Raw genomic sequence first — 17,597 nt, forward strand, 5'->3', positions numbered from 1 at the left:
GCTGGCATCCTTGTGACATGCTTTGTGGAGTCGTTCTTTTCTTGATGCAATTCCGTTTCAACATGCAAACCGCACAGCAGTCCTGGAAGATGAGCTGTACAGATTGAAGGCCTTCGACCAGCGACAGCATCCTGACATTCAGAGTGGCAGGGCTACCAGCTGCACATGGGTAGAGTAGAGCATCTAAGCTCTGGCTCTGTTGACTTTGAGGCTCTTTGTCCTCCACTGCACCAGATAGCCTCCTAGAGGGAAAATCTCAGTCTTTGGGAAGATTTTCTTCCCCATCTTCACCTAGCACTGGCTCACAGGAGAACCTGCCTGTGAGTTGGTGAGGTGGAATAAATGGGCAGAAAGCCTCAGCAGGGCATGCTAGGCTTTGTGCCCTGGGCCAAGATCACATCCTAGCTTGGCTTCGTGCCTTTGGCTGCACAAGTTTGGTGTCTTTGGAGTAGACCCATCACTTCAGGTCCACTCCCTTCCCTGGATTTCCTCTGGGGGTGAAATACTTCCCATTCTTTAAGCCTCCCCTCAGCGAGAGGGCTGATGGGCAGCTCTCCCTGCCTGATAGCCAGCGTAGCCTGAGCCCTGTGTGCGGCACTTCATGCGGTTGTCTCCCTCTGTGAGCTTACCCTGCTTGGTCCCCTGGGTGACCTACAGACGTGCCAGGTCTGTGGGTTTTACTGTTTGTCTGAAAGCCCTGTGAGTTCAGAGGTTACATCTGATTTATTATTCACTGATAGACCTAGCACACACATGAGCTCATACACACAGAGAGAGCTGCCTATTGGTAGGTCATTAAGTGGGAATTTAAACATTTGAGATACTAACATTTAAATAAGACAACAGACCTTTAATAGAGACAGATTGGTTCTTTCCAAACAAAGAGTATTATCACTACTATCCAGTATTATCACTACTATCTTTCTCTTTAACACCATTTTGAGGAAAAATAGTTATGTTCATTAGAATGCTTTTTGCTTGGATCTCTTCTTCATTGTGATGATTTTGCATCAGACTCCCATAACCTTTGGAACCCTGGGGAGGTGGGAATAGCAGTATCCCTGGAGCTCACTAGTCAGTTGGTGCAGCATATGTGAGTTCCAGTTTCAGAGAGAGAGAGGAGAGAGAGACTGACCTTGTGAGGTGGAGAGTGATTGAAGAGAACAGAAGATGTTTACCTCCAGCCTCCAAACATACACACACACAATATGTGTGCACACAAGAAGCGCACAAGCGCCACACACAGCATTTGAGTATGACATCCTGGAAATGTATTGAAGACATGTGGTGACAAATGCCCTCATTACTTCAGGCCTGAATGTCTTGCAACCAGCCAAGCATGTGCATGCATGTGTCCTCTGTACAGCTGTAAGTAGCACTCATTTCCCAACCCCGCTGCTGCCTCAGTCCATCAGCACATTTTGGCAGAGATGGAAACATTTTCATCTAATTTGAGATTTCTTTGTTTTGTAGGCCCCCAGCTTGAAATCGATTTTCTTAATGAAGACTCAAACGTCTTGGTCTTTTCGCTTCTTGTAGAAGTGTTCATGGCCTCCATCAGCTTAAAGCCATGTGTACTTGTGCTAGATGGGATTGAAGAGTTGATTGGCATTTATGGGATTTCAGGTCAGAAGGTAACATCTTTTAAGTGTTAACACTTCCTTTATAAAAAGAGGAGCCCATTCTCTAGTGTGTATATAATGTATTTCTATTGTACTGTGTTTCTAGGTATACCCGCCATTGATACATGGCATTCACCATGGGCTGGGTACCATCTTAGGAGCTCTAACTGTATCCCTTTTGGCTCAAACCAAACGTCTACAGTGCACACAGCCATTCAAAAGAGACTCCTCATCATCCTTGGCTGGACAGACGGCAAAGAGATATTAGGTGTTGTCTAAGGTCCAGAGATAAATAAGTGGTGGGATTAGAATCCAGACATAGGGGACCAGTGAGGCTCTGTGGAAAGGGTGCTTACTGCCACGGCTGACAGCCTGGATCCAAACAGGGGAGAACTGGTTCCCAAACGTTATCCCATGGCACCTTCCTGTACATCCATATACATGTGTGCACACAAATTAAATACATGGAAATGTGATTTAAAGTTTTTAAATAATCAAGAAAATGCCATAATAGGTATATCATAATAGTTTTACTGCCAAACGTAACCATTCTTTACTGTAACACAAGGTCTTCTTATTTTTTATTAAGTGGTTCAATTTGTCTTTCATTAGATTTCCTCTGATTATCACTGTTACTCAGAAGGTCAAGGTTTTATTAAGTTGTTCATGGGAACCTATTTTTAAGAGAGTCCAGATTTGTAGTATTAGGTTCATCATAGATGAAGCAGTCAAATGTGGTTCCATTCTGTGTGAATTTGTATTTCTTACTACCAAATGGTTACCTGTCCAAGTTACTCTTAGTGACTGTAACCCCACCCTTGCCTCATATTGTAAGTCTGAAGACCATCAGCAAAGAGATTTTAAGGTCGTTGAAGTTTTCAAATGTCTCCAACAGGCAAAAGATTTCTCCTGGCTGCCGCACTCACTCCCGCCTCACTGTAAATTCATTCTGAGCACTGTCTCCTCCAGTCTCTCCTGCAAGTCGCTGTGTGCCCGCCCTGACGTGAGGACTGTGGAGTTCTCCGGCCTGGGGGATGAAGACACGAAGTTCAGCATCTTCAGACAGCACCTCCCCAACACTGACAAAGAGCGGTTTGGGCAGAGGAGGTCCGTTTTGAGGAAGAAACCAAACCTGAATCCCTTGAAGCTCTCGATCATCGCCAAGGAGCTGCAGGAGTGCCGAATCTACCGCAATGAGTTCCAGTGTCTGAGGGAGTACCTGGAAGTGGCCTCTGTCCCGGAGCTCTGGGAGCTGATTCTCAAACGCTGGGTTGAAGATTACGGTTGGAATTTGAAGCATAAAGAGGGAAGCTTGGCCACTGTGGCTTCAGGAAAAGGTCTGGGCAGCGTTAACGTCTTGGTGGGGGATAATAGGGTCCAAGGTCTGTGATGTATCATTGCTCAGCAGAAGGGACTAGGGAGAGAATTGTCAGGGGAAATGCAGGACCTCACTAAATTTGAATTTCAGATCAACAACAAATAATATTTTAGGGGATGGGGGGAGGAAAGAATGATAGCCTAGGGGCTGGAGAGCAGTTCAGAGCGCTTACGGCTCCTGTGGAAGACCTGGGTTTGGTTCCCAGCATGCACTTCGGGTGGCTCACAGTTACCTCTTAACTCCAGTCCCTGGAGACCTGATGCCTTTTGGCCTCCGCAGGAACCTGTATGCACATGGTGCACATAAACTCATGCGGGCATATATAAATAAAAAGAAGCATTTCGAAAGAGCCCAGCCAGCGTGGTGGCTCATGCCTTTAATCCCAGCACCCGGGAAGCAGAGGCAAGCAGATCTCTTGAGTTCAAGGCCAGCCTAGTCTACTGAGTGAGTTCCAGGACAGCCTGGTCAATACAGAGAAAGTAATTAATTTTGTATTTTGTTAAAAACAGCATTTTGCAAATTTGTAAAAAACAGTATTTTGATAGAATATGTCTCAGATATTGTATGACATGCACTTAATCACTAATTGGATTTCAGATAAATAACAAATACTTCTCAGAATAAATACATCCCAAATATAGCATGAGACATATTTATACTAAAAATTAGTTTATTAGAAACTCGTTTTTAACTGGGTAGCTCATCTTCTTATGGCTAAATTTGTTGATTCCACCTAGAGAGATGTATGTTGGCTATAGAGAGAACTGTATTAGGCATAAGTTTCAAATTTTTTAGAGCTCTGAATATTGTGCCTTTATTATTTTAATAACTCAATATAAACAACTCACTTGATTCCACGGTCCTACTTCTGGCACAAGCTGATTTGCTGAATTCAGGCTTATTCTCCGTGTTCTGCCAACCGGGCTTCTTCAGTCAGGGGAGGATTCGAATACTTGCCTTGTTTCTCTTAGATAAAGCCTTGGTGCGTGGGTGCCCATGGCTGTCATCTGTCCCTGCACAGTCTTCTGCTGTGGTTGTTGATCCTTCACAGACCGCAGTCCTTAAGGTCTCCCTCCTTCTGTGGTTCCCAGGAGTGTTTGTCATAGTTTCTTGGTTGGTCTGTCTCTGCTGCCACCTGCTGGTCCTCATCTTCAGGAAGGAGAACTTTATCTCCTGGTTTTGTTTCCTTTGGTGGTTTCGTCTGTCTGCCTTCCTTCCTTCCTTCCTTCCTTCCTTCCTTCCTTCCTTCCTTCCTTCCTTCCTTCCTTCCTTCCTTCCTTCCTTCCTTCCTTTCCTCTCTCTCTCTAAACCAGGCTGGTCTCAAACTCACCTTTGCCTCCAAGTGCTGGTGTTTTGATTTTGAGACAGGATCTCTCTATGTAGTTCTGGCTAGTCTAGAATTTGCTATGTAGACCAGGCTGGACTTGAATTCACAGAGCTCCACCTGCTTTTGCCTCCCAAGTGCTGGCACTACCACACCTGGCTCCGCTGGCATCTTGAGTCCTGAGGTCCTTTTCAGCTCTCTCCTAGACCTTTCTCGTTCTGTAGGAACTCTTTTCCTCCCTCGTGGGGAGAAGACAAGCAATGTCATTATCTCATCTCGTGAGTCTACTGTTGGTAGTCGACAATGTATTCTGGAATTTGTTTATGATATTTAGGAACCAGGCTCTGGAAAGTTTTTATTCTCTCAAGTCACTGGGCTGTATCCTCTGAAGTCTGTTTGGAAACATGCTATCCTCATTTTGTTTCCCTGCGTCATTCTGCTCCTCAGGACATGGAACCTAGGCTTGAACAAAATTGGAGAGGTGGATGAGAACAGGGTGCATTCTTTACCTCTGTGTTGCATGGCGCCGCACAGCCTTCTGCTTTACATTTCTACCAAGAAAGTGGATTTCGAGTTTCCTGTGCCTTCCTCCACCTCCACAGAGGTGGAAGTGAGGTTCCCTGAAGAGTTGCACAGGCCACCTGACCCATTCTGTGTAATTACATCCCCAGGACTGCACAGTACATCCCAGGGCTTCTTCCCCCAGTGACTGCTGCTTCCTCAGCCTTGGCCAACAATCCCGTTGGGTCCACAGAGCTCCAAAGCCACAGGTCTAGGAAGAGCTTGGCTGAGTTCAGTCATATGCAGCGGAAGCTTTATCAGCTCGGCCTCAGATCTGCCTTTACCTGAGGCTGCGGGTGATATGGGTCCCTTCATCGGACCTTGATGCCTGGCTTCCTTGGGATCTGAAGGATCTCTATAGCTGGAAGATCATAAAGCCAATGATAGGAGCAAACCTTAAGGAGCCCTTAAATGGTATCTGTGAGTGTGGCACTTCTCCAGGAGAATAACTTGTCCTAACAGACAGACACTACTGGGCAGAATGCTTAGCATGGTGACCAGGAAGCCTGGCTGCTTATACCCAGTATCAGTTGTGGTACTACTAAGAGTAGGTGACTCCATGGACTGTGAAGGCAGACTGGGTTCAAATCCCTCCCAGCGCTTCTGTCTGGGTGACTTTGGGTAACTTATTCAACCTGCCACACCCTCTTTTGTAAGATGGGGGCATTTCAGCACTAGGTTAGAGGAGGGAGGCTGCAGACTGCGCTTCAGCCCACTCATTCGCTCCTTTTGTGGCTGCACAGGGCTGAGTGGCTGGGTGGCAGACGCGCTGTGCTTGCTCTGCATCTCCCACTGTGGGCTGGCTGAGGATGAGCTGCTCGAGCTTTTGGACATGCTGGGCTACAAGAACCAACAGAAAGTGACGACAGTGCACTGGGCAGCTTTCCGCAACGCCACCAAACACTGGATCCAGGAGAAACCCAACGGCCTCCTCTACTTCAGCCACCAGTCCTTACGGAACGTGGTGGAGTACAAGCTGCTGGGTGAGGAGCTGGGGCTGTGGAGGTGCCTCCGGGCTCAGGGAGGGAGACAGTCACATGGAAGGGAAAACTTGTGCAGGATCTCTCTAGTGGCAATGAGTGAGTAAACTGCAGGACAGCAGTTACGTCCGTTAGAGGAGACCTGGCTTCAGGGGCTGAGCTCGCCAGGGTTGTTCCTCGGGAACAGACTGAGAATGTGGTAGCTCCTTACAGGAGGTTGCCAGGCCCTGTGCCCCACTTCCAGAACCAGCCTGATCTTGAACTCAGGATCTGCCTGCCTCATCTTCTAAAAATAATTTTTTTAAAGAATTACAAACAATGACTTTGGATTCTTACAGAACTGGTAAGATCTTATGTGAAGCGCTTAACTTTTTAAAACCCCGTGCCTCATTTTCAAAATAAGTTATCGTTACCCTTGAGAGTAATGGGAGCTCATGTAAAGTGCAGCATCACGTGTTACCTGATAATCCCCCATGGCAGCCATTTGAATGCCAGTTCTCTAGTACCTTTGCTATTTGGGACTATATAACTGAATGGCCATGCAACATTCAAGAGATTCTCCTCTGGCATTTCCCAACCTGCTTTACAGTTTTAGGCCCCCAGTCAGAAGGCAGACATAATGAACCCTCGTTCTCTCATGCCATTGAGATTTGCAGCTGTCAGTCTAGCATATTCTAACCTACCGTGAGTCCTAATAGCACACACATGTTCGGGTCGAAGTCTGCCCCTGAGAACTGCTGCATTCTGTAAGCCAAGACGATGCAGGGGTCAGAGCTTTGCTCACATTCCCACATGCAGCTGGAAGAGACATGTTACCTGATCTCTCTGGGCTTGAGGAGCTTCACTTGTCATAGTCATGTCTGCCTCATGAGACTATTTTGTAAAATGATAAAATGAAATGTGGTGGAGCTGGAGAGATGGCTCAGAGGTTAAGAGCACTGGCTGCTCTTCCACAGGTCCTGAGTTCAATTCCCAGCACACAACCATCTATAATGGCATCTAAGGGCCCTCTTTGGCTTGCAGATGTACATGCAGATAAAATATTGTATACACAATAAATACACCTTTAAGAAAAAATAAGCCAATGTGGTGTTATCTACAACATCTTGTAACCCCTTCCTTAAATGTGTGCTGGGGATTGAATCCAGGGCTGTATGAGCTAAGTACACATTCTACCAGTGGGACACACCACAGCCCAAAATGTTGGTAACTTCAGCCTTTGTGTTGGACACTTCTAAGTTTGGGAGTCAGCATATTATTTGTCCCATTTATTTTTCTCTCTCACTTCCTACCTTACTTTCTTAATGTACCATCCACAAAAAATGCCTTCATCATACAGAGAGGGAGGGGAGTTTTCTTTTTCTTGCACAGGTCTCATATGCATTGCATTGTTACCAGAGCATATGTGCACACCTTTGACCAAATAGCACAAAATCTATCCACATGTGTGGGTGACCTGGAAACTGTTTCAGCACAAATGCAGAAGGTTTAACAGTGAGTTCTCCCTTGTTACAGTTTTATGATAACTGGGCTTGGTATACCATCTAGTGTGTGTTCTATTCATCTTGCAAGAAAGAGTGTCAAGGAAAAAAATATAAAAATACCTTCAATATTTTAATTTTCTTTGATAGGGTTTCTCTGTGTATCCCTGGCTGTCCTGGACTCGCTTTGTTGACCATGCTGGCATCGAACTCACAGAGATTCACCTGCCTCTGCCTCCCAAGTGCTGGGATTAAAGGTGTGCACCACTATGCCCGGCTCAGTATTTTAATTTTCAATGACAGATATGTCAAGGCTCTGAACTTCTGAGAGGCTTGTTTCTGAGTGCTGCAGCTGCCAGAGCCACCTCTTTCTGGGAATGAGCACACAATAATCCTGACTTTAGTATCACATTCTCTTTTGCTTGCTCCGTTATACTGGGCCCTTAGGAGAGCCAGGAAGAAGAATCAAGTCTCCAAAATGCTTACCCTCACACATTAGAGAGTGCTTGTTCAGGTAGCAGCCATGGTGTGTCCTCAAAATAGAAATGTAGGGCTGGTTAAGAGCCCTGGCTGCTCTTCCAGAGGACCTGGATTTGACTCCCAGCAGCCACATGGCCGTTAACAACTGTTGTAACTCCAGTTCTAGGACATCTGATGCCTCTTTCTGACTTCTATAGACACTACACACATGTGGTATACAGACATACACCAGGCAACACACACATGAAATAAAGATAAATCACATCTTTGTATCTCTAACTACTTTCCCATCCCTTCTATAATGCCACTCTCCTATTTTGTTTCTTAAAACAAATAAACAAGAGGAAAATAGAAAAGTAGTTGAAAGTGTTTCTTTATGGGAGTGGGGATGGGAAACTCAACATGGAGTACCTATACATTTATCCTCTAATCATAACTATAAATACTTTCTGGAGAAAACAGAATATTGCAAAAGATCCCCCCCCCCTTTTATTTGTCATCCAAATGTGCATTTGTGGCCACATGTCTGCATGTGTGTGTGCCTTGCATGTGTGTGTAAACATGTGTAGTGGCCAGCGGTTGATATCAGATGTCTTCTTTAACTGCTTTTCACATTATATATTGAGGCAGGGTCTCTCACTTAAGCCCAGAGCTCATGGATCTGGCTAGCCTAGCTAGCAGGCCGGCTAGCCTGCTCTGGGGATGTGCCCTTTCTGTGCCTCCCTGCTGTGATTACAGGTGAGCCATCACACCTGCCAGTGTTTGTATGGGTTCTGGGCATCCAAACTCCAGGCCTCATAGTTGTTCAACAAGAACTGTTTTACTGGGTCATTTCCCTTGCTCTGAACAAGGCATTTTCCACAATACCTCAACTATTCCTTCCTTAATTATAGCAACAGACTTGCCGTATTTTTGTGTTAGTGTTTTCCTACATGAAACAAGTCAGAACTGTGAGGCTGCAATTGGTTTTGAAATAGGTGTAATCACTCCAGTCAGAGAGAGCAGTCCAAATGAGTCCCAGGACACCATGAATCACAAGAAGGCACATTTCCACCAGGTCCTGATGAGGTTCTTCCAGCGGCAAACCCTTTTCTGGAGAGTGTATCAGGAGCTGCCGTGGCACATGAAGATGAGCAGGTCCTGGGAAAGCCTATGTGGCTTCATCACGAGCCCTGGGTGAGTCCTACTAGCCTTACATGGAATCTTGGGCTCTCATGGGCAGCAGGGTTTCCCTGAGCAAAGCCCTCGTCTACTCACAGACGGGGCCTTGGTGCGGGATCCACTCTGACGGGGAGAGTGGATCCCCAGGGTGCCCTGTGTGATCTGTCTGGTACTTGCAGCAGTCGCCCCTTCACTCCGTATGCTTTCCTCCAGGCGTTCATGGAGAAGAGGGCAAAGGCAAGAGCCAGAAAGGCTCACAGACTTGCTGTGCTGGTGGCTGGCCTCTTCTTCCCTTGCTTCTCTCGCTTCATCTTCTCCTCGCTCCCTTCTTTCCTTGCTTCTGCATTAACTAAGCAAGTTTATTATGGAAGAGAGGGCAGAAAGAATGTAGGAGCCAAGGCTGGGGACAGAGATGGACAGAACATATCTTTAGGGCACGATGTAACTATTGTACGAATACCTTCCTGCACCTGTGGTTACCTGCACATGACTGGGCCCATTGACATTTCATCGCGGAGAGGGGAGGGATCCATAAGGTCTCTTACTCTCCTTGAGGCTCTGTTGGCAGTTAATGCTTGCTAGGGGAGGGGTGGTTTTTTTTTTTTTTTTTTTTCGGTTGTGTAGTCATTGATAAGATGCTCCTGCCACTTGCACAAGCAACCTAATTAAAGTCTATGAGGCACACATATACAAACACACACACACAGAGGGGTGTGGATAGAAATGTTTGTGTGTTATGGAACGTAGCTAGTAGAATATTTGCCTAGCTAAGATTCTTGCCATATACAAAGCCCTGTATTTGATTGCTTAAACTGGGCATGGTGGCACATATATGTAATCCCAGCGTTTGGAAGACCAAGGCAGGAAGATCAGAAGTTCAAGGTCCTCCTTGGTCTAGAATGTGTGAGATACTGCTGGAAAAAAACAAAACAAAACAAAACAAAACAGGTTATGGCTAGGCTAGTGAAATGTGGGAAGTACAATAGCTTCCTTTGTGGTATGAGTACTAACATAATTGTCTATGTTACAAGTATCACAGATTTCATATCAAAAATCCAAAACCCGAGTTTGTGGACCAGGCTACACCTCATCCATTACTGGGATGTGCTGCTGGAAGCTGGCAGTGATGTATCTGGGGCTTTTCTGGTCTCTGCTGCCAAGATAGAATCTGAACAACACCAGAAAATGAGGAAGCGACCCACACTCTCAGGTATGCCAACCACAGTGCTTCTGGCTCAGGTGTTCATCTCACAAGGAATAAGAGACAGTTTATTCTGGAGCTATTTTGAATGACTGTGGCCTGGGGAAGACAAATTTAGGTTACCCCAAATTTCATGTTCCAGTGTGGAAGCAGTTTTTATAGTTTTATAGAACAAAGAAAATTATAAATCAAGCCAAGTTTAAAATATGTCAGATGGGGCTGAAGAGATGGCTCAGAGGTTAAGAGCACAGTCTGCTCTTCCAGAGGACCTGATTTCAATTCCCAGCAACCACATAGTTGGCTCACACCCATCTCCAGTGAGATCTGGTGCCCTCTTATAAATAAGTAAATCTTGGGGGTGGGGGAGTGCGCAATGAGATGGCCAAGCTCTTCTGCAGGCCTATGACCCTGCCTGATGGCATGCTTAGCTTTAGGGTCCGCAGAAGCTGGAGGTCTGCTAAGCTCATAGATGCCGAAAGCTTTTAATCTGTTACTCACAGATGTTAGTTCAGACACAGGTGGGCAAGGAGGGCTAGAGCTGGCCTAAGTCTCCTGGCCTTAGTCTTCTGACTGCAGCACTCCAACCTCTCTACAGTGCTGAGATTCTCATCAGCCAGCCAGGCTCTGCAGACACGGACTCCTTTCAGGAGTTTTCATTCACAGGCACATGGAGCATCTCGGAAATTTTGTTCATACCTTTGATGCCTCAGATTAAGTACATAAAACCCAACTGTAGCCTACTCTCTGTGCTGAATGCTGTGTCCTCCTTCCATGACCCAGGCCTGATAGTGCCATTGAAGGTGGTCTCAGGCCAAGCAGAGAGCTGCTCTTTGAGAATCTGCCTCATTTTGAGGTTTGGATAATACTTTGGACAGTACTTTTTACCCCAGTATCCCATAAGGAGGCCTTTTGTCTGCTCATCCCTGCCCCGATCCTATGTTTCCTGCTTATTAAACAGAGTGATAATTTTCCTCTTCTTTTTCCTCCTCCTCTTCTTTTGGTTTTTCAGGACAGGATTTCTCTGTGTAGCCTTGTCTGTTCTGGAACTCTCTCTCTAGACCAGGCTGGCCTCAAACTCACAGAGATCTGTCTGCTTCTGCCTCCTGTGTGCGGAGATTGAAGGCATGCACCGCCACTGCCTGGTAATATTCATTTTTACAATAGGTTAGGTTAGCCAAGCACTTCCCCTGGCTGTAGACTTAATAACACAGTGCTCAACAAGGCAGACAGCGTCCCTGCCTTCCCAGCTTGCAGTCTGGAGACCCTAGTAATGGACTCTGAGCCTTTTCTTTTCTTTCTTTTTTGTGAGACAGGGTGACTATGAACTTGCTGTGCAGTCAGGTTGCTGTCACTCAAAATTTCAGCCCTGTTGCCTCAGACTCCCATTGCTGGGGGTATACTAAATGCTAGTCAGAGACTTTATATATGTGTCACTTTGGAAACTGTGATAGTTCTCTGACTAGTACCATCCTGGTTGAAATGAAGGACATTGAATCTCAGGTGGGGCAGACCCCAAGGTCTGTCTCCTGGATAGTTAGGAATGGACATGTCCTTGAACATCTAGCCTTTGGCCTTTTATTATTATGCAGATACTCATGTAATCTTGAAATTCATCTGCAACTTCCCTAGGAATACTCATAATGATAGCATGTGTTGGTGGTCAGGAGGGGCTAGTCGGTGTATCAAAGGAAGCTGATGAGCTCTCCGAGGTAGGATAAAGGCACTTGGTTCTCAGGGTGATGGAGGGGCCTGTGGGAGTAGGGACCTCTGGAGGAAGTCACTTAGCATCTCACAGAGGACTTTCTGAGTCAGAAGGGCCTAGTACCAAATGTGTCCCTTCGAAATAGGTGAGGACGTCCACAGGACTCTGGTGAAGCTGTCTAACCAAACCTTCACTCTGTTCTTCAGACCCTGGGGCTTCTCTGCACAGAGTCCTGGTCTTTTTTTTCTTCAACACCAACCTCTTCCTCATCCCTCAGGTCTAGTCAGCCCAGTTCTGGGATTTTACTCCGTAAAGTCTTTCACATCAAATCTCATACCTCCATCAGGTCCTCCTTTTGTATGTCCAGAATCACCTTCTTCAACTAAGGCTGTCACAAGCCTTGAATATCTTAGTTGCTCACTTCCCTATCTTGCCGAAAACCCTAGAGTCTTACTGAAGAGACTCTTAATCACTGAGCCATCTCTCTAGGCCCCTGTGTTTTTTATTTATTTTTATAGAAAGCATATGTGTAGAATTTGGAGGATGATCCCTGTTGATGTACTTTTTAAAAACTCTTTTATTTATGTTTCTCTTATATCTCTTTCTCCCTACTCCATCCCAATCCCCTCCAACATCCCAACACCAGGTAGGAGAGGGAAAGGGTTAGTGGGAGAGGAGGCTCAGTTCTCTTAGCTGTTTCCTGCTGGTTAGGATTGTCGGGTTCCTTGGAGCCAGTCCAATCCTTGTTTCAAGAGATCTCCAACTTCTTGTCCACTGCATCAGCAGCAACCAGGAGCCACAGAAGGGGGAAGCAGCAGCAGCCTTGTTCTTTCTGGGAGCTCCACACTCTTTGGGCTCTGGCATTTATTCTCTCTCCAGAGTCCTCAGATTTAAACTATCTGCAGCTGGCAAAGAACATCCTCTCAGAGCCAGCATGAGGCAAATAGTTTGCTGCTGTGACCATCTGAATCAGACCCACATCCCACACCTGGGGTGTTTAAAGCCACAATAGATCCCAATTCAATTTTTAAAGGTGTCTGTTTGTATGTAGAAGATAGGTAAAAAAAATTCCAAAATGAAGTTGAATACTCTCAATGGATAAGAGTGGAGAATGGCAGAACATATTAGTTTTATAATGAGAAAAACTATTTTCTCATCTCTTCTGTGGTGCTGAGTATGTGAACATGGAGATGTGGTCAGTGGGAGGCAGGGTCCTTGATGGTTTCTTGAAGTACTTTAAGTGATTGATAAAGCAGGGTGGAAAAGTCATTATAAAACCACAGCTTGTTTGTTTGTTTGTTTGTAAGACAGGGTCTCTCTGTGTAGCTTTGACTGTCCTGGAACCTACTTTGTAGACCAGGCTGGCCTCAAACTCACAGGGATCCACTTGCCTCTGCCTCTCAAGTACTGGAATTAAAGGCATGTACCACCACTACCTGGCTACAACTCTCATTATTTAAAGGAAATAAGAGTTTATTTTGGAGCCATTTTGAGTGACCATGATCCAGAAACATAGATTTAGGTTACCCCAAATTTCATGTTCCAATGTGAAAGCAGTTTTATAAAAGCTTTATAGTTTTACTGAACAAAAGAAGTTTTAAATCAAGGCAAGCTGAAAATGCATTGGTGGTTACATCATAGAGGCAGGCACAGTGAGATGGAGAAGCTGTCCTGCAAGGCCCAAGATGCTATCTGATGACATTCTTAGCTCCTGGACCAGTGGATGCTAGTGTTCCGCTAAGTTAATAGCTTCTAAGGGGTTTTTATTTATTATCATGGAGTGTTCAGTACAGAGTGACTGTTCCAGAAGGCTAAAACTAGCCCAAGATAAAGTAGCTAGCCCCGAACCTTTGAAATTCCAATTTCTCTACTGTACTGAAATGCCAACTGTGACATCAGTCTCTTCGGACTTAGACTCCTTCCAGGAAATTTTTATCAACAGCCTGACACAGCTTTTTAGGAATTTTTGTTTACATTATTCATTCAAGTCCGAACCCTTGACAGGCATCTGGTCCTCCTAATTTCCTTGGAATGCAAAATTCCACATCCTTCTGCTGTTCTTCCTCACCTGTTGACTGTTCTTAATAGCCGTTGTTGTTCTGCAGTGTCTCCATTTCCTGTCTCTACTCCTGGATTATTATTCTAACCTCAGGTCCCGTTGCTTTGCTGGCTACTTTGGACAAATATGTTTGACTTTTGCCCTCTGAATCTGTCTCATGTGGCTATGTTTGTGCTTTTGCCCTCTGGCCTGAAGCACATTAACTCCAGTTACTCAACAGTCCTTAGGAATACAGCCTGTCTGCTTTCTCAGACACTAGCATACTGCCCGACACACAGTAGGTACACAGCACATGCTTACTCTGTGTATGACTGTAAAAGCAAGAATTACACAGGTCACAGTGGCCCCCAACAGAAGCAAAACAACCCATCAGGATAAGTAATCATTTGTGACAAATACATTAGACTCAGTAATTTGAAATTAACAAACATGTAGAAATATAAAGCCTATAACAGCAGTTCTCAACCTGTGGGTCATGACCCCTTTGGGGTCACATATCAGATAGCCTGCAATTCAGATTCACAACAGCAGCAAAATTACAATTATGAAGAAGCAACAAAATAATTTTATGGATGAGGAAGTGTGTTAAAGGGTTGCAGCATTAGGAAGGCTGAGAACCGCTACTCCAGAACATACGATGAGAAAAGTTAGGGCAATGCCAAAGCTATCAGTTGTCACACCATGCATTGAGCTCTATCCATGATCTTATATGCATTGAGCTAGATCCATGATCTTACATATTTTTGTTTGTATATAACTATATAGTATGCAAGTGTGCATCCCCTATTTTGCTTATTTTTATTGCTTTCCTTTTTGTAGCACTTGTATGTGTTAGACAGGTGCTCTCTCCAGCCTTTTTGACTTTTGACTTTGAGACAATGTCTCATGAAGTTGCCCTGGTTGTCCTTGAACTCCCCTGTAGTCCCGCTAACTTTTAACTTGTGACCTTCCCAGCTCAGCCTTCTGAGTGGGGAAAGGAGGGTTACAGACCTGCCTGTATTCTTTAGGCCTGGCTCGTGTTTTGTTCTAACATTTTCTTTCCATTTAATTTAGCATTTCAAGATAGTTGCAACAGAGGGCAGAATGGTGTAAGAAATATAAACTTTTTTCCTGAAAAAAATCATTCTAAAACACAAATGATAAGAATACATGGATTGAGCTATATAATTGTTTAGCTCTTTAGATTTCAACATTTATACAACTAGTTGTACAATACTATTATAAATTTTGATGACATCATTTAAAGTACTTGTCAGTATTTGTAACAAAATGTGCTGGTGTATTGAACAAGAAATTGAAGCCTGAAATGATGGTATTCGTCTATGATCCCAGCACTTTGGAGGCAAAGGTAGGGGATTGTGAGTTCAAGACTAACCTGGGCTGTAGAATGAGATGTCAACTCCAAAACCCAAAGAACTTGTCACAAAGAAAACAACCAGTTGCTCCCAACAGAAGGAGTGAAAAATGCAGCTGTGGAGCCCTGCAGCAGAGTAAGCAGAGGCAGGTGTTCCTCCCCAGTGTGCTTCAGGCCTGTCTCCTTTTCTTCCTGCTCTAGTGCTGGAGTGCAGCCTCTCCCAGATTACTGCTGCTGATAAATGTAGGATAATATTCTTTATTGGAAGTTTCCTGAAGTTTATGGGCAAGATCAATGAAGCAGAGAGGCTGTTGTTGATTGTTGAGGACATGCTACTGAAGGTAAGGTGAGAAAAAGAAGAACTAAGTCCTTCAAACTTTATTCCTTTTTGTTCTTTCAGATACCTCTGACCTTTGTTCCTTTATAACTTACTATATGAGTAGGGGAGAGTCAATGGATTTGTTCATCAAAAAGAAGGCTACAATTTACCCTACACCTCAATTGTACATCCATAACACCTAGCTCCAAATACACAAGAGTCATCAGAGAATGATAGATGTCACTGCAGAAGGAAATGGAATTATAGTGGCCTGAGACTTGGTTGTCACTTTCATGAAGATATGGGGAAAGTTTGATTATTTCTTTTCTTTTCTTCTTTTTTCTAGACAGAGTCTCTCTGTGTAGCCCTGGCTATCCTGGAACTCACTCTGTAGACCAGGCTGGCCTCAAGCTCACAATCCACCTGCCTCAGATCTGCCTACCTCTGCCTCCCAAGTGCTGGGATTAAAGGTGTGCGCTATTATTGCCTGGCTTATAAGGCATTTTCTCAATAAGCGATCAGTGCAGGGGGGGGGGGAGGCAAGCCCATTGTGGGTGGGGCCATCCCTGGGCTGGTTGTTTTGGGGTTTATAAGAAAACAGGCTGAGCAAGCTACAGGGAGCAAGCCAGTAAGCAGCACCCCTCCATGGTCTTGGCATCAGCTCCTGCCTCTAGGTTCCTGCCTTGTTTGCATTCCTGTCCCAACTTCCCGATGATGAACAGTGATGTGGAAGTGTAAGCCGAATAAACCCTTTCTTCCCTCTTTGCTTTGGTCATTTGTGTCTATGTAGGACCAGCCTGTCTTGAAACTTTCAGAGCTGTCACTTATCCATCATTAGGTGTCACTTACCTCAACAACATTGTCATAACCATTTGTCCTTACGGAGTACACTCTTTGAGCAATGTACCACCACCACCAACAAAATGAGTGACTTCATTACCTTTAGAGATGTAGCTTGAAAGCCACCCAAATCCTCTATGCCTCTTGTAAAGTGCCTAAATATAACTGTCCTTTGAGATACTCGTGCCCATGCTTGGATGTCTGACCTTTCCCGAGTTCCTTTTTTTCTCCTTGTGCTTAAAATCTATATTGTAATCTCTTCATAGACCACCCCCAACCATGGTCTACTTAAGACTGGCTGGTTCTGAAACTCTCTTCTGTAGTGAAGGCAGGGCTCCTGGATTTGCCTGTAGGTGGAGCTCTAAGAGGAAAGGAAACTAACTCATTGAGCTATGGGTGACAGTGTGGGGCTGGGCTGCTGTCCTTCCCGTTGCTGACAAGATCAATCAAATCAGAATGAAGGACTGGGAGAATGAGTAACAGGCATAAGATCTAAAAAGCTTGAGGAGTGAGGCACTTTTAAATGTATGCCTAAGGGAGATGGAAAAGAATGGGATTCTACACCTTGAGTTGCTGCTTCCAAAGCTGACAAGTCAGGATCTCACAATAGATGTGACCTGTTTGCTAAGACACTTATCCAGAAGCTTTGGGTCAATAGGTTAGTTGGACACAGGACATTTTTTTGTAGGTACCAGAAAGTAGAAAAACTCCGTCTTTAAATTCCCATCATGGGGGCTGGATAGATGCTTCGGTGGTTATGAGCACTTGCTATTGTCCTAGAGGTTCTGAGTTCAATTCTCAGCACCCACGTAGCAGCTCACTACTGTCTATAACTATGGTCTCACGGGATCCAGTACCTTCTTCCGGTGTGCAAATGTACATGCAGACAAATTGAGTGAGTCAGAGGCAAGCAGATTTCTGTGAATTTTAGGTCAGCCTGATCTACACAGTGAGTTCTAGGACAGCCAGGGCTTCATAGTGAGACCTGTCCAATAATTAAAAAACAAACAAAAAACAAATTTCACAGCATGAAGCCAGGCTCTGTCAACCACTTTGTAGGCTGACATTGTGATACAACATAACTAATACATGAACAGTGACATGGATCATGCCATCCATTGTGTACTGTTTATTA

At 44.9% G+C, this 17,597-nt stretch overlaps 1 protein-coding gene across 11 annotated transcripts in view; it reads left to right on the forward strand.

The window, feature by feature from the left end:
* Nucleotides 1-17,597, forward strand: part of LOC110563929 (tetratricopeptide repeat protein 41-like) — a 51,011-nt gene that overhangs the window by 18,840 nt on the left and 14,574 nt on the right. For 6 of the 11 annotated variants that reach the window (XR_009589970.1, XR_009589971.1, XM_021661179.2 and 3 more), the window contains 6 exons: nt 1,474-1,634; nt 2,518-2,959; nt 5,629-5,868; nt 8,804-9,002; nt 10,019-10,197; nt 15,505-15,644. Coding sequence is in view for 9 of the 11 variants with exons in the window: in XM_021661179.2 (XP_021516854.1) it covers nt 1,474-1,634; nt 2,518-2,959; nt 5,629-5,868; nt 8,804-9,002; nt 10,019-10,197; nt 15,505-15,644 (1,361 nt within the window). In the remaining 2 variants the exon portion in view is untranslated. Of the gene's footprint in view, nt 1-1,473; nt 1,635-2,517; nt 2,960-5,628; nt 5,869-7,496; nt 8,183-8,803; nt 9,003-10,018; nt 10,198-15,504; nt 15,650-17,597 lie in introns of those variants that run through there. The other 5 variants (XM_060377846.1, XM_060377847.1, XM_060377845.1 and 2 more) reach the window with 4 other exon arrangements.

Source organism: Meriones unguiculatus, chromosome 2, assembly GCF_030254825.1.
Source record: "Meriones unguiculatus strain TT.TT164.6M chromosome 2, Bangor_MerUng_6.1, whole genome shotgun sequence".
In the NCBI taxonomy this organism is placed as follows: domain Eukaryota; kingdom Metazoa; phylum Chordata; class Mammalia; order Rodentia; family Muridae; genus Meriones; species Meriones unguiculatus.